The sequence below is a fragment of the Trichosurus vulpecula genome, chromosome 1 (genome assembly GCF_011100635.1).
Source record: "Trichosurus vulpecula isolate mTriVul1 chromosome 1, mTriVul1.pri, whole genome shotgun sequence".
Lineage (NCBI taxonomy): Eukaryota > Metazoa > Chordata > Mammalia > Diprotodontia > Phalangeridae > Trichosurus > Trichosurus vulpecula.
The window spans coordinates 194,935,346-194,959,532 of record NC_050573.1 but is presented as its reverse complement, the minus strand read 5'-3'; the positions used below and the strand labels follow the sequence as shown (position 1 = coordinate 194,959,532).

Sequence of the window (24,187 nt, the reverse complement as noted above, 5' to 3'; positions counted from 1 at the left end):
AAAACAGAGTCTTACCCTCAAGGAGCTCATAATGTAACAGTGGAGACAAAAAGTAAATAATGTACAAACAAAATATATACAGGAGAAATAGGAAATAAATACCAGAAGGGAATTGAGAGGGGTTGGTAAAGTTTTGATGAAGAAAAATGGGATTCTAATGAAGACTAGAAGGAAGCCAGGGAAGCCAGAAGGCAGAGAAGAGGAGGAAGAGCATTCCAGATATAGGGGACAACCAGAGAAATGTCCAGAGACAAGAGATGGAGATGTCTTATTCTTGGAACAGAAGGTCAGTGTCAATGGTTGAAAGCACATGTATAGTGTGCAAAATGACAAGAAAGGCAGGAGAAGGTTAGGTTATGAAGGGCTTTGAGTGCCAAACAGATCATTTGCCAAATAGATTTGATCCTGGAGATGACGGGGACCCATGGGACTTCTTGATTATAGGGGTAACAACATAGTTGGTACTGTGCTTTAGGAAAATTGCATTGGCAACTTAATGGAGGATAACTGGAGTGGGAAGAGACTTGACAGACAGTTTCTTTTACTTCACTTTATTTCACTATATCTTCAAACCTCCTATCTTACTCTTTCTTAATAAAATATAACATTGTTCACTCCCATTTTCCACTCAATATTCTATGTCTACCATAATTTGCTTCTTCTCTAACTTATAATCCATTCATTGTATCTTTGGGCTTGGACACAACCATGACAGACTCTTCAGATGTGGAAAGATGCGGGAAAATGTGCGTGCTTAGAATGGTTCTGGGTTTGAAGTTCTTGATTAAATAATACTTTCCCTACTAAATGGTGCTCAGTGAAATGGAAGAAATTAAAAGGCCTTGAGCAACGGTAGGGAAGGGGCTTCATGATGCTCCCAAAGAGTGTGTTATTATATCTTACAAAAAACAACTACCTGTCACCTGGAGGTCACCGCCTCCAATTCCAAGTCACCACAGCTAAAGGTAGCTAGGCAGTTATGGTGCTAGAGCTCTGAGGCTGTTAAGAAGCGGCAGTGGGGGTGGAGCCAAGATGGTGGCTGGAAAGCAGGGACTTGCCTATGGCTTTCCCCCAGGACCCTCCAAACACCTATAAAAATGGCTCTGAACAAATTCTAGAACTGCAAAACCCACAAAATAGCAGAGGGAAGCAGGACTCCAGCCCAGGACAGCCTGGATGGTCGCTGAGTAAGAACTATTGCACAGAGCTGGGAGTGGAAGGGAGCAGAGCTCAGCGTGGGCTGCGCCCAGACCAACCAGACTGGGAGCCAGGCAGAACTGGCCCTTGCACCCCGAATCAGTGAGCTGTGGCAGTTACCAGACTTCTCAACCCACAAACACCAAAGACAACAGAGAAGGTTAGTGGGAAAAAACTGCGGGGACAGAATGAAAGGAGTTTGCAGTTCGGCCACTGCCCCGGGGGCAGTGGAGGTGGTATACCTACAGAACTACAGCTGCAGTTGCTTCTGGCCCCAGGCCCACCTGGTGGGAGGAATTAAATGAAGGATCAGAGCAGGAGTGCAGAGCCTGTTTAAGATCTGAGTCACAGTCCAGGTTAGGGGTTCTTGGGGGAGGAGGAGCGCTGCTGTGGCAGAGACTGCTGGGTGGAAATAGCTCTGAAAACAACAGCACAGACCCTCAAGTTTGGAACAAAGTACTCTCTACTCAAGTCACACCCCAATGGAAAACTCAAGGGTCAAATAGTTGGCTGGGAACATGGCCAGGCAGCGAAAATGGACTCAGACTTTGGAATCTTTCTTTGGTGAGAAAGAAGACCAAAACATGCAGCCAGAAGAAGTCAACAAAGTCAAAGAGCCTACATCAAAAGCCTCCAAGAAAAACATGAACTGGTTTCAGGCCATGGAAGAGCTCAAAAAGGATTTGGAAAAGCAAGTTAGAGAAGTAGAGGAAAAACTGGGACAGGGTGAGTTGAATATGAAGGGATGATATCTAAAAAAATAAAATCAAGTCAAGGGATACTTTTGCATGCAACTAGGAAATAAGACATACAGGCAATGGGGCATAGAAATCTATCTTCCACTACAAGAAAGTAAGGAAAAAGGGGATGGTGGCAGAGTGGGGTGACAGAAGGAAGGGCTGACTGGGGAATGGGGCAATCAGAATACATGCCATCTTGGAGAGGGGGGTAGAAATGGGGAGAAAATTTGTAATTCAAACTCTTGTGAAAATCAACGCTGAAAACTAAAAATATTAAATAAATTTTAAAAAAGAGAAAAAAAAGAGGGGGCAGTGAACGAAGCTTAAGTGCCTCAAAGTTCCCAGAAATTACTCACAGTTGAGTAAGTATCTGGTCAACAGTATACTAGGATGTTATAAATCAAGACAGCAAAGAAAGAGGGAATGCTGATGAGGGGAAGGCAGGGGAGGGCAGAGGCAGGCTGGTAAATGTTTTTAACATCCTCAGGAAAAACATTATAGCTGTGACTCACTTTTAAGTTTAGTCTGCATAATTAACACTTTATTTAGTTTAGACAATCAACAAAACAATCAATCAAGCCCAACTGCCAGTTTCTGAGGTGTAAATTTAACAATCGGCTCTCAAGAGGCTGTTTGAACTGGCTCCCTTAGGTAGAAGATTGCTAGAAAATGGGACAGAGCTGGTGAAGAGGAAGGGTCCCAAGAAAAGAAACGTAGAGATAAATACAGTATGAAAGTATAAAGTATGAAAGATGTCAGAATATTTCACGGACACTGGAGGATAACAGAGGAGTGGTTTCATGGAGACTTCTCATTAGGTTTCAGACTACCTCAAATGTGCATTATTTATTCCGATGTCCTCTAAATTATTTTCAAACTTTTACTTTTTTATTCTAATCAACCATGACTTTATTACGTCCTACGAACTAAGAAGCAAAGTCAGCATTCATTCAACCAACACTGGTCAAGTTCTTATGATACTAGACCCTTAGGGAGATAAAAAAGTTTAAATGAAGCCCACTCTCTAGTTCTTCTCAGCAATATAATGATCCAAAACAATTCCAACAGACACATGATGGAAAATGCTATCCACATCCAGAGAAAGAACTATGGAGTCTGAATGCAGATCAAAGCATACTATTTTCACTTTTCTTTCTTTTGGTTTTTTCTTTCTTGTGATTTTTCCCTTTTGTTCTTATTCTTCTTTCATAATATGACTAATGTGGAAATATGATTAATGTAACTGTACGTGAGTAATCTATATTGGATTGCTTGCTACCTTGGGGAAGGGGGAAGTGAAGGACAGAGAAAAAATTGGAACTCAAAATCTTATACAAGTGAATGATGAAAACTATCTTTACACGAAATTGGAAAAAAATAAAACACTTTTAAGTGAAACATAAAGTCTCTACCTTTATAGAGCTCACTGAAGTCTAGTGTCCAACATGTAATCTAAGACATTCCCAAAGTTGAAGATGTGGGCTAGGGAGACTTGGTATTTGGCTTTCTAGAAGATTTTTTAGATTGCTTATATTCAGTAATAAAAAGGAGTTTCTGGAGTTAGCAGAATCAAAAAAATTCAAATGATTAGCCTTGATAATTCCCGGAATCTTTTACTTAGTACTGGCTATAAAGATAGCCTCTCAGTGTCAACAGCATGAACAATGGGTGTTAAGGATAACCCAGTAAAGGCCCAAAGAACGTTTATTTCAGGGCTGCGTACAAAAAAAAAGCAGGGGGGGGAGGTGTCTGGGCAGTGGAGGAGCTATCCCCACTGGTTTCCTAAACCAGGCATCTGAACTTAGTAAGGATACTGTTAGAAGAAAACAAAATTGCCCTGGGAATCTCCTTTGGAAAAAATATGCAAAAGAGGTCTTTTATTTTCTGATTTTTTTCCTTTAAAATTAACATTTTTTTAAAAAGCCAAGTAAATATTCATAATAGCAAGTACATGTTAAATGAAAGAGGCAGAAATATGCCTCTGTGCAATTTGGTTCTTTTACTATGAGCTTTTCATTAGGTCTTTAAATTACGGCCCTATGAACCAAATTAAATATTTTAGGCAGGGACTATAGGATATTCTCTTCACTAAACAGGGGGTCTTTTACTCTTCTTGCTTTGATAAAATAGCAATAGTATTAGAGAATTAGGCAGCAAGAAAAAATAGAACACTACTTGAACCAGTACAGGTTAAAAAAAAATTACTATCTCTAGTGCCCCTTTTCAGCTCTTTCAACTGCCTATTAGTATGCTCAGTAGCAAAAGGATTCCAGGTAGGGTTAAGTCCTACTAGATTATTCAGTGAACACCAAAAAACATTTTCATCTACTTTCCCTCTCTCCTGATTGGTGAAGAGCCAGCTGGGATCATTATTTTTGAGGAGCCCCAACCATCTAAGTTCACTGGTGGCTCCAGACTGCTCTAGTTCCTAAACTCTTAATACCACACACACACACACACACACACACACACACACACGCACACCCCCTTTCCAGCCCCTTTCCAATTTTGTCTTCCTCCAGGTTATAACCTCTTTGTAAATAAGATCCATCTTGTTTTGTTATATTTCTTACATATCTCCAACGCTTAGCTCAATGCTTGATACTTGAAAAAAACTTATAATAAATGCTGTATCTATCTTTCTTACTCCTCAACTACTCCTACTGAATTTCCATTCCCCTAGGTAATTTCATACTGCCAATGTTTAAGATAAGAGCACACTACTATGGTCTCCTTCCCTTTGATCCAAAATTAATCTCGGCCACACCTTCTCCTCTCTCACTGGTTCAAAATATTAGCAAAAGGGTATCTATTAGCACAGCAGTAACTCAGACAACTAGGGCTTTCTCTTCCAACTCCAACCCCTCCCCATCCCCACTATGAAATATAAAAGACCCAGGAGTATTTGTAAGTCTTCTGCAGTGAGAAACCACTGTACTTTCAACTTAGAAATAATTAGTTACAATGGGAAGCAACTAGGTGGTTCCCTTCTATCACTTTGGCAAACGCCCTGGTAGGGCTAAGAGACCTCTATCCTCCCACCAACAAACACAGTACAGTATCCTGAGGTGTGTCCCCCCCAACCTCCACCCACCCTCTCAACTGAAGTGTCCCAGAGATCAACAAGTAAACATCTGCCTCAAGGTGTTAACTTAACTTCTAAGACCTATCTGCCTTTTTAAAAAGATTTCAGACTAGCCCCCTAAAACATAAGAGGTGTAGGAACAACTGGGGATGGACAGCCTCAGATCTCCAAGGTAAGACATTATGTTCTAAGGTAAACTACATTCTGGGGGTGGAAGTAGGAGAGAGCTTGTCAGGAGATTGTAAAATATTCCTTTTTTTGCTTCCTTTTTTAGTTTTGAGGAATTATTTTCTTTCAGTTATCAAGCATTTTTTTTCTCTCTCTCTCAACTAACCCCCAATAACAACAAATATGCACAAAATAACATATATGTATAGTCAACCAAAATAAATCCCCGTACTGGCCAAGTGTAAAAATGAGTCTCATCCTGCATATTTAGTCTATCACCTCTCTCTCAGAAGGTGAGGGGCATGCTACTTGATGGGTTCTCTGTAATCATAGTTAATTACTGTTGACCACTATGTTTTGAGGCTTTCAAATTTATTTTTCTTTACATTATTGCTATTGTGTGCATTGTTCTCCTGGTTCTGCTCAGCTGATTTATCACTTCATACAAGTCTTTCCAGGTTTCCCTGAAACCATCTCTTTCATCATGTCTGACAGCACAACACTATTCCATTACATTCATATACCATAATTTGCTTGGTAATTCCCAAATTGTGGGATACCCCTTTAGTCTCCAGTTTTTTGCCACTATAAAAAGAGTAGCTAGAAAAAAATTTTTTTGGCACATATGGGACTTTTTTCATTTTGTCTGTTCTCTTTTGGAATACAGGTGGAAAAAAAAAAAGTAGTCTCGCTCAGCCAAAATGTACACATAGTTTGGTAACTTTGGGGGCATAATTCCAAATTGCTTTCCACAAACAGTGCATCAATAGGCCTGTTTTTCTATAGCCCTTCCAATATTTGCCATCCCCCTTTTCTATCAACTACAAATCTAACAGCTGTGAGGTAGAATCCCAGGGTTGCATCAAAACACAAAATAACTATAAGAAAAGTTTGTCAGAACCAGGTAATATTTGGAATGGCATAAGTTCCACAGGTAGGAAACATCATCATCACCACCACCACCACCACCATCATCATCATCAGAGTCTCCTACTATTATATCTTCTCCTCTCTGTCTTTTCTTTTTTCCACTCAGAGCTGCTATTCTGCTCTGCCTCTCAACCTGCCCCACCTGCATTTAATTTCTAACTTCTGGACAAGCTCTTTTTATTTTTTTTTTTAAAGAAAACGTGGGATCTTCTTTTTGTTCCTACTCTACGCAAGTTCTGCTTTTTAAAATGTAAGCCATGGCATTTGTTATTCTTCCATATTCATTTTTATTCCCAATATTAAAATATGTAATCAGATTACAATCAAATTTAGAAACACAAATGAGTAATTAACCTAGTTTATCCACTAGATAAGTGAATCCTACATGGGAAGAAAATGGAGAAACAGACAAGAATGATTCAATGCTATCAACATTCCCACTTTACCAAACTCAGACCAAATGATTTCAAAAATGCTAAACATAATTCAAAGGGGGTTTTCTGAAACAACTGAATTAGAAAAGGATTTCCTTGCCATACTAGGGAGAGGCCAGCAGCCCAAAAGAATGGCTAAAGGAGGTGGAAGAAGTATGAAAGGGGGGGGTGGAGAGGTGATGGAATGGGAAGCACTAATCTTAAAATGCTGAAAGAAGCCTTGCTCCACAAGTTATTACTAGTGTAACCCCGAGCAAGGGCAGTTAGGTGACACAACGGATAGAGTGCTGGGCCTGGAGTGAGGAAGACTCATCTTCCTTAATTCAAATATGGCTTCAGACACTTACTAGCTGGGTGACCCTAAGAAAGTCACTTAACCCTGTTTGCCTCAGTTTCCTCATCTGTAAAATAAGCTGGAGAAGGAAATGGCAAACCACTTCAGTATCTCTGCCAAAAAAAAACCCAAATGGGGTCATGTAGAGTCTGACATGACTGAAAAATGACTAAACAACACAATAGCAAGCCTGGGCAAGACACAGGCTCCCTGAGCCTGTTTCCTCATCTATAAAGTGAGGGGACTAGACTGGATTTCCTGTAAGGTCACTTACAGATTTCAGCATGAGCAAACACATTTCCAGAGCTCCAATTAAATAAGGGACAAGAAGCTAGGGGCTTCTTAAAGGGAGCTACAGAGAATTGTAGAATCTTGGAGCTATAAGGGACCTCGGAGGCAATCTCTTTCAATTTGTAGCTGAGGAAAGATTCTTTTACAACATACTCAACAATGCTTCAAGCTTTTTCTTGAAGACCTCTAGTGTTGGAAAACCCACTGCCTCCAGAGGTAGCCCATTCCACTTTCAAATAGTTTTAATTGTCAGGAAGTTCCTCCCTACACAAGCCTCAATTTGCCCCTTACAGCTGTCCTCTGAGGTGAGGTAAAACAAGTCTAATCTCTTCCTAAAGAAAGATGAAAACAGTTTCCTAACGGCATCGATGTGGAGAAAAGAGCTTTCACTGGGATATCAGGTAACCTGAATTTTAGTCCCTGCTCATCCAAGAACTAGTAAAGACACAGCTTCAGTCTCATTCTGCCCTCCCTCTTTTTGGCCTGTGTGCATTTGTACAAACATTTCTCACATATGAAACCATGTGTCTCCACCTCTTACTGAAATTCTTTTTTTCTTCCAAGGCTCAGGTTACATGCCACTTCTCCATTGTCTCTCTTGATTGACCTAGAAGCAATGCTCTCAAATCTTTCACTCTTACGTTTGACTCCTTTTATACATTTACTACATTTTCAAGGTATATTATGGTTATTTGTGTGTATTTCTTTTTTTTTTGGAGGGGGAAGGCAGGGCAATTGGGGTTAAGTGACTTTCCTAAGGTCACACAGCTAGTAAGTGTATCAAGTGTCTGAGGCTGGATTTGAACTCAGGTGCTCCTGACTCCAGGGCCGGTGCTCTCTACTCAATGAGCTACCTAGCTGCCCCATTTGTGTATATTTCTTATCCCCTGAACTGAAGTAAGAGTTGCCTTGAAGGCAAAGACTGTCATATGTCATCTTTCTATTGTCAATCCCTAGCACAGTGCATTATACATAGCAGAAAATTAAAAGCTTTTTGCTAAAATGAATTGAAAAGAGTGTAATGTCTAGTTGGGAAAACTAGGTGTGGTCATAAATTGGATAAACAAACCAAAGGAAGGTAGCATGTGCTATATATACTACATGAAGGCAGCAGCTAAGTATTGCAGGGAACGGACCTACAGTCAGAAAGACTTGAGCCTTACTCTCTTTGTGACCCTGGACAAGTCCCTTAACCACTATTTGCCTAAGTCTCCTCAATGGTAAAATGAAAATGATAATAGCGCCTAACTCCCAGGGTTATTTTGAGAGGATCAAAAGAGACAATGCTTGTAAAGTGCCTGGAACATGGTAGGTGCCATACAAATGCTTATTCCCTTCCCCTTCTGTTCTATTCCTTTAACCTCCATCTGCCTCAGTTTCATCACTTGTAAAAGGAGCATAGTAACAGCAGATACATCCCAGGGCTGTTACAAGGATCAAATGAGATAATATCTGCAAAAGCACCAAGCAAATCACAATGCCTGGCACATAGTAGGCTGCTTAATAAATGCTTGCTCCCTCGCCCCTTCTGCCCCAGACAATAAGTACCCAAAAAATTCATAAAACGGATCGATAAAAAAGGAACAAAATGACTCAAAGAAAGCAAGACAGGAAACAAAGAAGAACACAATGAAGCTAAGGGCAGACTCTCATAAAAGGCAAGAACTATTATAACTTGATCGTGTAACCAAGGAAGACTCATTGCAGAGCCTTGAAGAAAAGGACTCATGAAATAAGGGCAATTTTGCTCAAGCCATTTTAGGTTGACAGGAAGGAGAACCTCGAGTCGCTAAGAACTCTTACCTCTTTCTGCAGACTAATAAATTCATATTCTTTTTCACAAATTTTCTGGAATGTGTTCCTGTGTCTTCCCAGTTAAAATAGTTATACTGGATAGTTAATTAATAGCTACTAACCAACAAGGTCAAAGACGCTAGCTCCACTGATCAATCTGGGATGACAACGGCATGCGGACAGCTGTTGACCCCATGGGGAAAAGGAGGGAACAAGTCACTTTGGGGAAAAAAGACACCGCGGTTTATTCATGACAACCGAAATGGCTTGAAAGAAAATGTTGTAGCTGATTTTGCCTGACTGGCTCTAAGATATTTCACATTGAAAGGCCTGGGGACACAGCAAAAACGGAACAAGACAGGGAACAGGGTAAGTGAAGCATGAGCAAGGCAAATATATATATGTAATATACCTTCCAAAGAGTCAGTAACATTTTTATTTAATGTGAACACATCTTTCAAGAAACTGTAGTTCAAAAGACCACTGAACTCTTTTCTAAAACCCATACATTCTGTTGGATTCTTCACCAGTAGCATAATTCTTCACTTAATGCTTAATCCTTTTCCTCTTAGCCTCCTCCAAAACTCTGAACCATCCAGAAAAGTTTTAAAATGTATAGGTCTTCATCTAGATTTCACTTTCACAAGAACAAAATACATTTGCTCTATACATAAATCTTTTTTTAATGGGATGAATGGAGAGAAGAAATATATCTTCTCTTGGAGCAACTTTTAAATACAACTGGGTATGAGACTGGAAGGAAAATGGATGAGAGATACTAAGTATAGGAAGCTGTCTGCTAATTCCCCAAATCCATAAGGTAACAGGTATATATACATATAAGTGGTGTAAGTAAAGAGGATTTTAAGATTTTTAGAGTTGAGTTTCTCAGGATACATGGTGATGGCAATGTCTAGTTTCCAGGTGTTAGATGGTTAACTCCCAGAATATCCCCAAGGATCCTAGATAGTAATTCCTAGAATCATAGTGATAGACAGCCCTACTGAGGCTGGGCCATGAGATATGGGGGTGACCTATTTGATATTTACTGTGCTTGCGTAGAATGACGATATTGCTAAAGTTAACCTGTGAGCTTAATGCTGGCAAGATGCCTTCTTTGTCTGTTGCCCTATAAAGCAAGTGGGCACTGGTCAGTGAGTGGGGAAATGATGGGGAACCCATGGGGGAATCTGTGTATGTTTTGACCCATCAATGCTTGAGGGGATTTAGGGGAGTCGACAAGCTGTGCCTATGTAAGGGGAAGCAAAGTGGGACTTTTTGTTGTCTTTTGTTTTGGAGTTCTTCTCAGCACTAAGGCAATCAAGTCTTTGTCTTTGCAGGAAGGCCCATATCCTTTTGCTCGTTAGGTCATGAGAGGTGTGAAACCATCAAGAGATATATAACTCTTGAGAGGTGTGAAGCCCTCAAGAGGTGTCAAACACTCAGGCCCTGAAAAGGGGTATATATACCCAGAGGATAGTCATTGAACTCAGAATCAAAAATTGAGAATCAAGAACTCTCAGAACTGTGGGAGTAGAGGTTTTGCTTTGGGGCTCACTCATTGGAAGAGTGTTGGTGTGGATACTCTGCTTAGCTGTTGAGAAGCCCCGCCCACCCCCACTGGCTTTGAAAACCCAGATGTTGGTGGGTCTCTCTCTCTCTCTCTCTCTCTCTCTCTCTCTCTCTCTCTCTCTCTCTCTCTCTCTCCCTCCCTCCCTCCCTCCTCCCTCTCTCAACTATATACATATTGCTCTGGTCAGAGTTAAAAGCCTGTCTGTTGATTTGTGTTATTTTCTCTGTTTGTAATTTCTGTTTGTATTTGCTCTGGAGTTGAGGGTGCTGACTTTTCCCCCTGAACTAAGTGAATGATGTATGTATGTTTAATTAAAGTGTGATTGTAAACACTTTAAAGTTGCTTTCCTTAGAAAAGCAGATCAAAGAACTTGTGCCAGCAGCCCTCCTATGTGCTGTTCTTATGCAAGCATCATTGTTGTTACAGCATGTCTTGACCCCATGGAGACATAGGGGTAGTTGCCCCACCTTCTTGGCCACCCCTGAGAGATGGATGATTAGGGAATGATGTAGGAGCTGGTGCTCCCATTATCAGCAACTCTCTCTTGAGAAGACTAGACTAGAATAAGGTAAGATTATTAATCCCAGGCAGGGAAGTAGAAATAGAAAAAATCCATCGAACATCACTTTTTTTTCTTTTTTTTAATTGTTTAATATATTTAGTTTTCAGCATTGATTTTCACAAGAGTTTGAATTACAAATTTTCTCCCCATTTCTACCCTCCCCCCCACTCCAAGATGGTGCATATTCTGGTTGCCCTGATCCCCAGTCAGCTCTCCCTTCTGTCACCCCACTCCCCTCCCATCCCCTTTTCCCTTCCTTACTTGTAAGGCAAGATAAATTTCTACGCCCCATTGCCTGTGTATCTTATTTTTTAGTTGCATGCAAAAACTTTTTTTTTGTTTTTGAACATCTGTTTTTAAAACTTTGAGTTCTAAATTCTCTCGCCTCTTCCCTTCCCACCCACCCTCCCTAAGAAGTCAAGCAATTCAACATAGGCCACACGTGTATCATTATGTATAACCCTTCCACGATACTCATGTTGTGAAAGACTAACTATATTTTGCTCCTTCCTAACCTATCCCCCTTTATTGAATTTTCTCCCTTGACCCTGTCCCCTTTTGAAAGTGTTTGTTTTTCATTACCTCCACCCCCATCTGCCTTCCCTTCTATCATTCCCCCCCCCCCTTTTTTTTAATCTTCTTCCTTCTTCTTTCCTGTGGGGTAAGATACGCAATTGAGTACGTATGGTATTCCCTCCTCAGGTCAAATCTGATGAGAGCAAGATTCACTCATTCCCCCTCACCTACCTTCTCTTCTCTTCCTACAAAACAGCTTTTTCTTGCCACTTTTATGCAAGATAATATACCCCATTCTATCTCTCCCTATCTCCTTCTCTCACCCCTCAATTTGATTTTATTTCTTTTAGATATCTTCCCTTCATCTTCAACTCACCCCCCTCTCTCTCTCTCGCTCTCTCTCTCTCTCTCTCTCTATATATATATATGTGTGTGTGTGTGTGTGTGTGTGTGTACACACACACATACATTCACTTACACATATATATACATAAACATGTGTGTATATACATACATACATATATATATATATATATATATATATATTTCCTTCAGCTACCCTAATACTGAGGTCTCATGAATCATACACATCATCTTTCCACGTAGAAATGTAAACCAAACAGTTCAACTTTAGTATGTCCCTTGCAATTTCTTTTTCTTGTTCTTTTTCTTGATTACCTTTTCATGCTTCTCTTGATTCTTGTGTTTGAAAGTCAAATTTTCTATTCAGTTCTGGTCTTTTCACTGAGAAAGCTTGAAAGTCCTCTATTTTCTTGAAAGTCCATATTTTGCCTTGGAGCATAATACTCAATTTTGCTGGGTAGGTGATTCTTGGTTTTAATCCTAGCTCCATTGATCTCCAAAATATCATATTCCAAGCCCTTCGATCTCTTAATGTAGAAGCTGCCAGATCTTTGGTTATTCTGATTATGTTTCCACAATACTCAAATTGTTTCTTTCTGGATGCTTGCTATATTTCCTCCTTGATCTGGGAGCTCTGGAATTTGCCGGCAATATTCCTAGGAGATTTCTTTTGGGGATCTATCTGAGGAGGCGATCTGTGGATTCTTTCAAGTTCTATTTTTCCCTGTGGCTCTAGAATTCCAGGGCAGTTCTCCTTGATAATTTCTTAAAAATAATATCTAGCCTCTTTTTTCGATCATGGCTTTCAGGTAGTCCAATAATTTTTAAATTATCTCTCCTGGATCTATTTTCCAGGTCAGTGGTTTTTCCAACAAGATATTTCACAATGTCGTCCATTTTTCCATTCCTTTGGTTCTGTTTTATAATATCCTGATTTCTCATCAAGTCACTAGCTTCCACTTGCTCCAATCTCATTTTTAAGGTAGTATTTTCTTCAGTGGTCTTTTGGACCTCCTTTTCCATTTGGCTAATTCTGCCTTTCAAGGCATTCTTCTCCTCATTGGCTTTTTGGAGCTCTTTTGCCATTTGAGTTAATCTATTCTTTAAGGTGTTGTTTTCTTCAGTATATTTTTCAGTATTTTTCTGGGTCTCCTTTAGCAAGTCATTGACTTGTTTTTCATGGTTTTCTTGCATCCTTCTCATTTCTCTTCCCAATTTTTCCTCTACTTCTCTAACTTGCTTTTCCAACTCCTTTTTGAGCTCTTCCATGGCCTGGGACCAGTTCATGTTTTTCTTGGAGGCTTTTGCTGTAGGCTCTTTGACTTTGTTAACTTCTTCTGCCTGTATATTTTGGTCTTCTTTGTCACCAAAGAAAGAATCCAAAGTCTGAGACTGAATCTGGGTGTGTTTTCGCTGCCTAGCCATATTCCCAACCAACTAACTTGACCCTTGAGTTTTTCAGGGGGGTATGACTGCTTGTAGACTAAAGAGTTCTATGTTCCATGCTTGGGGGGATGCGCCAGCTCTGCCACACCAGCACTCCTCCTTCCCCAAGAACCCCTAACCCAGAATGGGCTTAGATTTTCAACAGGCTCTCCACTCCTGCTCTGATCCGCCACTTAATTCCTCCCACCAGGTGGGCCTGGGGCTGGAAGCAACTGCAGCTGTACCTCTGTAACTGCTCCATCTCCGCTGCCCCTGGGGCAGTAGCCGAACCACAAACTCCTTCTACTCCTGCAGCTTTTTCCACTAACCTTCTCTGTTGTCTTTGGTGTTTGTGGGTAGAGAAGTCTGGTAACTGCTGCAGCTCACTGATTCAGGGTGCTAGGGTACACTCCGCCTGGCTCCTGGTCTGGTTGGTCTGCGCTGCTCACGCTGGGCTCTGCTCCGCTCCGCTCTGCTCCCAGCTCCGTGTGGGATAGACCTCACCCAGAGACCATCCAGGCTGTCCTGGGCTGGAGCCCTGCTTCCCTCTGCTGTTTTGTGGGTTCTGCAGTTTTGGAATTGGTTCAGAGCCATTTTTTATAGGTTTTTGGAGGGACTCGGTGGGGAGCTCACGCTAGTCCCTGCTTTCCAGCCACCATCTTGGCTCCACCCCCATCGAACACCACTTAAAAGAGATCCTATGAGAAAAACTCATAGGAATATCATAGTCAAATTCCAAAATTCCCAGATCAAGGATAAAATAATAAAAGCATCAAGATTAAAACAATTCACAAATATGATGGTGCCACAATTAGAATTACACAAGACCTAGCAGCAGAGACATTAAAGGACCTCAGGTCTTGGAACACAATATATTGAAGAGCAAAAGACCTGGGGCTCCAACTGAAAGTATCATACCCTTCAAATTTCAGTATTATTTTGAATGAAAAAAATGCACATTTGACAAACCCTCAGACTTTTAAGACTTTGTTAAAAAAAAAAATCCTCAACTTAATAGAAGATCTGAAATACAAGAGCTAAGAGACACACAAGGTACATACCAAAGACTGACTCTAAGTGATTTATAAGAACAGACTGTTTACCTTTTATATAACATAAAATGTAAACTGTATGTCTAATGTTCTTATTAATAATTGTTGAGCTTATAAAAAAGAGGGGGATAAACCTGACTGTGATATGAATTTAAAAAGTAAAACCATTTAGAAACAGCTAAAAAGAGTAACTTTTATACAAGAAAGGTGCAAGAAGAAGAAAGAATACAGAGGATTAAGATGGGGGAGGAGGGCTGGTAGTTCTGGTGACCTACTTTCATCGGGAATGGGTTCAAGAGGGAACATTACATATATATTTAGAAGATTATAAAAGTCTTCTAAATTTAGAAGAAATAAAATGGGGTGGGAGGGCAGCTAGGTGGCGCAGTGAGTAGAACACCGGCCTTGAAGTCAGAAGACCTGAGTTGAAAACCGGCCTCAGACACTTGACATACTTTCTAGCTATGTGACCTTGGGCAAGTCACTTAACCCCAATTGCCCTGCCTTCCCCCTGCAAAAAAAAAAAAAAAAAAAAAAGATTATTAACCCCTCTGAATCTGTCTTCCTGACCTTCCTGTCTGATCAGATGAAGAGTGAACCTGTTGGAAGCTGGAGTCCCAAAACTCCAGTGCCTCCTGTGTGATATCTGTGAACCAAGGCGCAAAGGATAGATCACCTGGCTTAGGATCAGGAAGACTCACGTTTCTAAGTTCAAATGTGGCCTCAGACACTTACTAGCTGTGTGACCCTGGGCAAGTCAGAAAGGTGATTGACTTGTCTGTGGTCACACAGTTGGCATGCATAAAAGGCATGATTTGAACTCAGGTTTCTCCTGACTTTAAGTTCAGCAGATGAAATGAATTTTTGTGTCAGAATTCAAGCACACTGTGTTTTAGGTTGATTCTGAGTGATGCATGGTATAGAACTTGAAGAACGGCATTCTAAGGGGGAAAAAAAATTTTAATTTTTTAAAGGAATGTAACTGATCTCTGATATTTTGTAGGAGGCGTGGACATTTTTAAGAAAACAAATCACTTGCCTATCACTTATAGTCCTATCTGTTCCCATTCCAGGCAAGAATTAGGCAGGAGAAATCAAAGTCATGTGCTAGTTAGGAGAGTACAGAGAAAAAACAGTCAGGATAAGAAAGTAAATAACAGAGGAATAAAAGAGACACCAGCGGCCAAATCCTGAAACTTTGACTTAAAAATACCACTCCATTTTCACTAGGGCCTCTTCTGAGGGGAACAAAAAGTGAGCAAGAAGGGTGAAATAATTTGGAAAGACTAGTCTATTCGAACCACATTTAGTATCTTTCTGAAGAGAAGCACAGTTACTTAAGGCATTTCTAGCCCTAAATCAAAACTGACCAAAATCTGAGAGGTAAATGTTAAGGAACAAATACTACTTACCTTGGTGGGAATTCGAGCTGTCACAAGAAAGGCCCGACATGATGTAAGTACCTGTAAATTAGAAGACAGGTATAAGGAACAGCAGAGAATATTTACATGCCCATCGCCAAAAGTCTAATGGTACAAAATAATATCTGATTCAATGAAATCTGAATGTATACCTACCATGTACTTATCTGTTGTCCTTTGGGTGACCCATAATGTTTATTCTTTATAAGGTAAACTGATAATCCTTAAATTAAGCAATACCAGACACTGACTAACAATAGAAGTCACCCTTAACAACCTTATAATCAATCTGGCTTTTAGTTGGAAATACATGCCTCACTTTAACCTTTAATATTCCTTTTTCTGGGTGCTCAAATCTCCAGATTTACTCCTAGTTCATTAAGCAGGATAGCTACACTATGCAGAACTGATGATAAAAGGACATAGCCATTGCCTGTGACACATTCAGCGGGACTACAGCCTACGGAGTCCATACAGAGAGACTACGGGAGAGGCAACAAGCCATATTAAGTGCCTATTATATCCAGGTACTGTACTAAGACCTTTACAAATATTATCTCATTTGATCCTCACAGCAACCCTGGAAGGGAGACTGAAGCAGAAAGAGGTTAAGTGATTTGCCCAGGGTCACGTAGTGTTTGAGGTCACATTTGAACTCAGGTCTTCCTGAATCCAAATCCAGGTTTCCACGCATTGTGTCATTTAGCTGTCTGTCAGCATCTATAAGAAGGTGGCTAGGACAGTGAAGAGCCTCAAGACCATGCCATACAACAGTCTATGAAAGGATCAGGGCATGAAAAGATTCAGAGCCATTTTGATAGCTATTGTCCATTATTTTAAGGAAAATCATGAAACCTTTCATGATAGCCCCCAGTTCTTAGTCCTCCCTCTTTCCTCAAATTACCTGGTATTTAAGTTATTGTGTGCATGTACTTTCCTTGACCACCCTCTCTCCATGAGAGCAGAGTTTCATTTTGTATTGCCAACACCTAGCACACAGTACTTAATCAACGTCTGTGGCGAATGTCTAAACACTATACAAATGTAATGGAATTTTACTGCACCATGGGAACTGAGCCAGAGTGAACGGAGCAAACCAGGAAAATGATTTATATTATAACATAAAAAAAATTACAACTTTCAAAAACTTGAGAACTCTAATTAGTGCAATGATCCGATGATAGCGTGATACTGACCTCCTAATTGAGAGGTAATGTACTCAAGATCCAGAATGAGACACATTTTAGGACACAATCAATATAGGGATTTGTTTTACTTAACTATGCATATTTATTAAACAGGATTTTTTTTCTCCAAGGGGAAGAAATGTAGGGAGGGAACAAGCATTTATTAAGCACTTTGTATGTGTCAGGCACATATTCTCACTTATTCCTCAGAGCATCCTAGATGGGAGGTTGAGTGAATTATTCTGGCTTATGTGGCTATTAAGTGTCTGAGGATGAATTTGAACTCAGATCTTTTTTAATCCAGGCTCAGGACACTATCTGTACCACCATGCTTCTGGGAGGCTAGGAAGGCAAATGAAAATGAAGATACAGTAGTGAAGAAAATAAGGCTTATTTGGGTATCTTTTTTTTTTTTATGCAGAGAACAGAGGGAAATTTAAAAAAAAAATCCACAGACAAGCAGGATGGCTTTGAAAGCTACAGGTTGAAGTTAATGTACTTAAAATAAAAGTACAGAGTATACAATAGAGATCTAAAGTTTCGTGTACAATTTCCTCTTTTCTCCTCTCCTATATATATGGAAATGTCCCTTTTATTTGGTGTTTGTTAATTTCTGAATAAAAATTAAGTGTGAAAAATCATTTGATTCAACCCAACTGTCAAAAACTCCCTAATGATTAGAGCGTCCAAAAATAGAACCAGCCAACAAAGGAGATGATGAGGTCGTCTCTCAGTGTAATTCTTCAAGGCAAGGATAGATGACCACCCACTGGGAGTGTTGCAGAGAGAATCCCTATACTGACTGAATGAGATAGCCCCTCAGCTACTTTTTATCTTTGAGATGGAGGGGAAATGAGAAATCACATATGCCTGAATCCATTTTAGGCTGAGAGAAGAAATAGGTTTTAAGCTCCTTAAGAAAGGGACTATCTTTTTGTATTCCCAGTGTTTAGCACAATGGTCTGGTACATAGTAGGTACTTTAAAAAATATTGACTGATTGATAAGCAACAGCCTGATAAGACAGATGAAAAGAGCACAGGACTGAGAATGAAGAGAGAAGTTAAAAAAATGGCTCTGCCCTGAACTCTTAAGGTGAAATCACTTAACTTCTCTGAGGCTTCACTTTATCAAGTATGATCAAAGGCCTGGGGAAATTAAACTAACTAATCTCCTATTGGATCACTCCCATTATAACATTCTACAGTGTTCTGCTGGGAATATCTCATTGCCATTCCAATGTCATGATGGAATGACCAGAAAGATCCAGAGAACCCCAAAAAGATGAGGTTTAAAAAGTGTATGTGGGAGTCAAAGCATCTGTGTAATATATAACATATGAATACATAAAGTTAATGAGCTTGCATAATGTTTTGTGATCATCACTTGATTTTCTATGTCCTTGGAACCTACATAGGACAGTCTTATACATCATAGTTGCTTCACAAAAACATGTTGAAGTAATTTTTCCTCCAGAGATTTATATACATTTTATCTAAAAGCAACACTGTAGAAAATCCTATGTAATTACTGTTGGAAATTACTAAAAACGAGGTGTAGATGATAAAGAAGCTGACACACTAGCAAAAAGATGGACCACATCACTTTCCTTCTCAAAAATCTTCAGTAACTTGACAATGAATGAATGAGCATTTATCAGGCACACACTCTGTGCCGAACATGGGGCTAGGCTCTGGGGATACAAACAGAGAAAGCCTGACAGTCCCTATTCTCAAGAAACCCTACTCTGACTGGAGGAGAGAGACAACACATAAGAGAAAGTTCAGCTCCAGGAAGGATGGAAAAGCTGGACAGTTCTTATGGGTATAGTACAAGGGTAGATGGCAAGACTTCATGTGCTTTAGGTCATATCAACAAGTAAGACGACAGTACCAGGGATCTACATAGCACCAATGGTGAGCCTAATAATGGTCCTCCAACTCACCAAAAGGAATAAGTTAGTGATTCCCATCTCTCCAAGCGATATAAGCAGACTATTTCTCAATCTCACTCTCTATTTTCCCCACTCCATGCATTCACAAAAGTTAACACCAGAAAAAAATAAAAATAAATTTTTTAGAAAAGTTAACCACCAGGCTCTGTCAAGATTTTATTCTTCCTTCAAACCTAGATCATTTCCTGTACTAAGGCTTTCCTGATTCTTCCAGGTGAAGGAAATCAATCCCCTCTTCAAATTTTCTCACAGCAATTTGTCTAGATTTCTTCTATGCCCTTATTACATTATTCCAGGTATCATGATTATTTATGTTCATGTCTGGTATACCAGAAGACTAATATTCTTGAAGGTAGGGACTGTACTGTCTCCCATGTTCACACCCACAGCACTGAGTATAATATTTCGAATTCAAGTGATGTTTATTAAATAGCTGTTGAGTTGCTAAAAAAAAGGGATCACAGGGCAAAGAGAAAAGGCACAGTTCCTCCCAAAACATCCTGTTTTCAAAATATAACTACATGGAGTTTGTATATCATTATATAAGACTCACAATCATTTTGTCCACCTGAAACTCAGCAAGGATTATACCCTACAAAATGCCTGACCCATAGATGTTATTTAAAATGTAGGAAAGACTCTCCTATTTCTAGATTTGCATATTCCTGCTATCACATTTTCAAGATATTCTGTACCAAACCATAGCTCTTCTCAGCTGATGCTATTTGAGGACATGCACTATCTCTCTCCCTCTCCTCTTTCCCCTCTTTCTTTCTCTTTTCTTCTTTTCTATCTTCTTCCCCTCCTCTCTCTCTCCCTTCATCCCTCTCACTCTTTCCCTCTACTGTCAGACCATGTATCCTAACTTTGGGTTTCGGAAAACTGCCTAAGTGTGTGACTACTTCGAGGATGCGCAAAACCAGATGGGGTATGAAATTTGGGGCAACCAAAAGGCAGCATATTCTAGGCACCTTGGGGACAGAGAAGGCAGGGGGAAAAAAGTTTTAAAAAGAGAGATAAGACAATGCTGGAAGAGAGAAATTCGGTCTACTTTGTACTTCTGCCTCCCTCTCTGGTTGTTGAAGGTGCTAGTATCTGAGTGAAGGTAACCTGACTAGCCTGGAAGGACTACAAACATAAACTTTTCAAATTAGAAATAGGGAGACTGAGTTCAAGCTAATGAAGTTTCTTCTGGATCAGTTCAATCCAACATCTTTTCTGCTCCTAGCTATCACTCCTAGGAGAGAGAAAGAGCATTTATATAAAGGAGCAAAGTTATAAGTACCCCATGTGACAGTAAGTCAGACTCGACACTCACTCCCTAGTTTCTCTCACCTCTATTCTCTCATTATTAAATATTCCAGATTTTTCTATTCCAAGTTCTCCTGTATTATCAAACCCTTATCTTTATTATCATTGTTTTTTCTTTTTCTTAATTATGTGGAAAAACAAATTTTAACCTTCGTTCTTTAAAATTTTGAGTTCTAAATTCCCTCCTTCCCTCCCCTCCTCCATCCTTAAGAAGGCAAGCAATTTGATCTAGATTATACATGTGCAGTCATGCAAAACATATTTCCTTATTAGCCATGTTGCAAAAGAAAACGCAGACCAAGCCCTCATCTTTCTAAGAAAAAAAGCCAGATGCTCACACCATCTTTATATATGTATGTATGTGTTTATATATATATATATATATATATATATATATATATATATATATATGAAAATATAAGAGTGAAATCATGGAATTTTAGTCAAAGCATCAATAAATTATGATAGTTCTATTAGGTACATTCTCAGGACTCTGTCTCTATACACCTGCATATGGACTTCCCACTACCACTCAGTAACAAGGAGTAGAAATCAGGCAGAAAGATCTCTTGTCCTGCCTTTATTTCCTTACTAACTGAAGCACTTAAGCCTCTTCTCCTTAGTCTTCACCCCTATTTAGAAACTGATCCCTAAATCACTCCAAATGCTTGCTGCTGCCATCTTCTTTTCTTCTTCTCTCCCTCCCTATTTCTTATACCTCATCTCCCAAAACAGCCTAATATAGTAAAAGATGGTGGGATTTAGAAGTAGAAAACACACAAAAACAAAACCTTCAGCACTATTACTTACCACCCACGTGATCAATTCACTTCAGCTCTCTATACTTCAGTTTTCCTATCTCTAAAACAAGGAGTGGTGGCTTAAATGGCTTTTAAGCTGTCTTCCTAGCCTAAACCACCGGATCCTTCACGGCCAGGTTCTCTCTGAACACAATCGAATAATCTGAAAAACTAGCTGTATTAATGTGCTAATGGAAGAAGGCTCTGGGAGCTCCTTTGAACCCTCCCTCCTTTTCCTAGGTTATATGTCTCCTACTAAGGCCTTACAATTATCTTCTGGCCTTTTAATTGTGTTAGCTTCTATACTTTGTCACCATTGTTCATCTTTTGTTTTCAAAGAGGATCAAAATGACATCACCTGGCGATGTATTTTGACTCTTGCATAAATTATATTTAAATGAAGCAGAGTTACCAAAAGTCATCAGCCTCACTCTCTCTTCTTGAGTCATCAAAGTCCAGTGGCAAGACAAAAGTCAGGAGGAATGGAGACGGCCCGGGATTAAGTGGATGACATTGGAGTCTTCAATGCCTGGCCAAGCTCTAAGCACTCCACAGTGCTGCCCATTCGGTATGCCCATTCAGACACTTAGCGGCTATGTGAAAATGGGCAAATCACTTAACCATTCTCAGCGTCAGTTTCCCCATCTGTAAAATAAGATAATAATAGCACGAGGGACAGCAAGGAGGTCACTGTCACCAGATCAGGGGAATAAGGTATTTTAAGAAGATTGGAAAGCTAAGAAGGTACCAGGTTATGAAGCTACACAGATGATTTTATAGTTGGTTTTGGAGATAATAAGGAGCCACTGGAATTTACTGAAAGGGATGGGGGTGGGGAAAAGGACAAGATGGTCTGACCTTCACTTATTGGCTGCTGTTCAGTCATTTTCAAAAATACAAGTACACAATTCAGCACCAGTGAAGTGTTTTGCAAACCTTAAGTATTAAATGCACAAACAACAATAAGAACTTGGTCTGGGAGGAAGATTTCTGGATTTTGAATCAGAGGCCCTGAGTCTGAGTCCTAAGATTTCTGATACTTACTACATATGTTCATGGAAAAGTTGCTTAACTAACCACTCTGGGCCCAGTTCTTCATCTACAAAATGATGTAGTTGGGCTAGATGGCCCATTCCCTCCAGGCCTAGATCACATAGATCATAATTGTGACCTAAAAGTACTACATAAATGCGAGTTATTATTATTTCAACTGTAGAAAATAAAGAGATTCTATAATCATAGTCCACACGCATGTAACATTTAAGGTTGGCAAAACACTTTACATATTATCTCATTTGATCTTTATAAAACTCAGCGAGATAGGCCTTATTACTATCTCCATTTTATAAAGTTGAAAATACTAAGGATCGGAGAGCTGGTGGGACTTGTCCAGCATTTCACAAAAATTAATTATGTGAGGGACGATTCACACCCAGGTCCTCCTGACTCCACGTCCAACATTCCATCCGCTGTGTCACAATCCCTGTCTATACCATGCACCTCTTTCATATAAATGTAGCTTCTCGAAAAAATGACTTGCCCAAAATGGTTCTTCCCTCTTCCACATGGCAGGATCTTAGGAACTCTGGTCATTTTACAAATGAAGAAACTACGGCCTAGAGGTAAAATGACTCACCTAAAAACTATGGCCTAGCAGTTAAATGACTCACCTAAAGTGAGGAAGGAAAGGAAGGAATGTGAAAGGAAAGGAAATTTTTTTAAAAAGACCACCAACTTCTTCCTTTTCTATTTCATTTATTCTTTTCACAGTAACAGAACTCAGTAAAAAGACCCTAAATTCTTCAACAAGCATTTACATAGTGCTTTTGAGGTTTGGGAAGTACTTTATATTATCTCATTAGATCCTCAGTCAATCCCAGGAGGGAGATGCTATTATTATACCCATTTTACAGAGGAGGAAACTGAGACAGAGGCTAAAAGACTTGCCCAGAAATACACAACTAGTGAGTGTCTGAGGCGAGATTTGAACTTGAACTTGAGTCTACTGTTGTTGTTCAGTCATTTCAGGCGCACTCCCCGTTTGGGGTTTTCTTGGCAAAGATACTGGAGTGGTTTGCCATTTCCTTCTCCAGTTCATTTAACAGATGATGAAACTGAGGTAACCAGGGTCAAGTGACTTGCCCTGGGTCACACAGATAGTAAGTGTCTAAAACCCTATTTGAACTCAGGTCTTCATCTTCCTGAATCCAGGCCCTGTGCTCTGTCCACTGCACCACCCTGCTGCCCCAGAGTCTTACAGGTTGAACTCAGATCTTCCAGACTCTGATGCTGAGTCCACTATACCACCTAGCTGCTTTACCTGGAACACAGGTAGAACTTCTTAAAAAAAAAAAGAAAAGAAAACCATAAGGCACCTTTGTAACATTATTATACAATAAGCACATCAGTAATTAAGCGATTAAGCATCTGCTATGTAAGCCTAGCTAATAAGACTCAACTGCTAATCTCAACACATGTACTCCTCATATACCTGCAATGCAACAGCAATGAACAATTAGCAGGCTGGCCTTCCTATTCTTTCCCAGGTTCGTCTGAGTGCATGATGCGTTTTGCAAACAAAATTTCCTCTTTTCTATCTGCTTTCCACCACTGCTCTGTTTCCTCGTGGAAAAAAAAAATGAGTGAGTGGGCAAGATGATCTCCATTGCCACTTCTTATTCTCACATTTTATGATGGGAACTGCAAATGAGTATGCTTCTGGAAAGTGTTGACAGGGGACAGGAAAAAAAAAGTTTAAATTCAGTTAGTTTAAATTAAAATACAGTGTTTGTGATGTGAATAACATTCTGACAGTTTTTTGATGAACTGACCATTTGAAGCTGAGATGGAAGAGATTCTTCTAATTCATTAGACAGATTACAGAACTACAGGTCATCGAAAGAGCTCCTTTCTACTGGGAAGAGCATAATATTGTACTTTAGTCTTAACTGTGAATTTCCTTTTTAAAAAAGTAAAATGTTTTTAAAGAATAGTACATAATGTCCCTTGAATGCTGGAGACTAGTCAGAATCATTTGTTTGGTTAGAGACA

At 39.8% G+C, this 24,187-nt stretch overlaps 1 protein-coding gene across 2 annotated transcripts in view; it reads right to left on the bottom strand.

Moving 5' to 3' along the window:
- Positions 1-24,187, bottom strand: part of CARMIL1 (capping protein regulator and myosin 1 linker 1) — a 380,656-nt gene that overhangs the window by 205,134 nt on the left and 151,335 nt on the right. For both annotated transcript variants that reach the window (XM_036765787.1, XM_036765794.1), the window contains exon 3: positions 15,877-15,927. In XM_036765787.1, the coding sequence (XP_036621682.1) occupies positions 15,877-15,927 (51 nt within the window). The remainder of the gene's footprint in view (positions 1-15,876; positions 15,928-24,187) is intronic.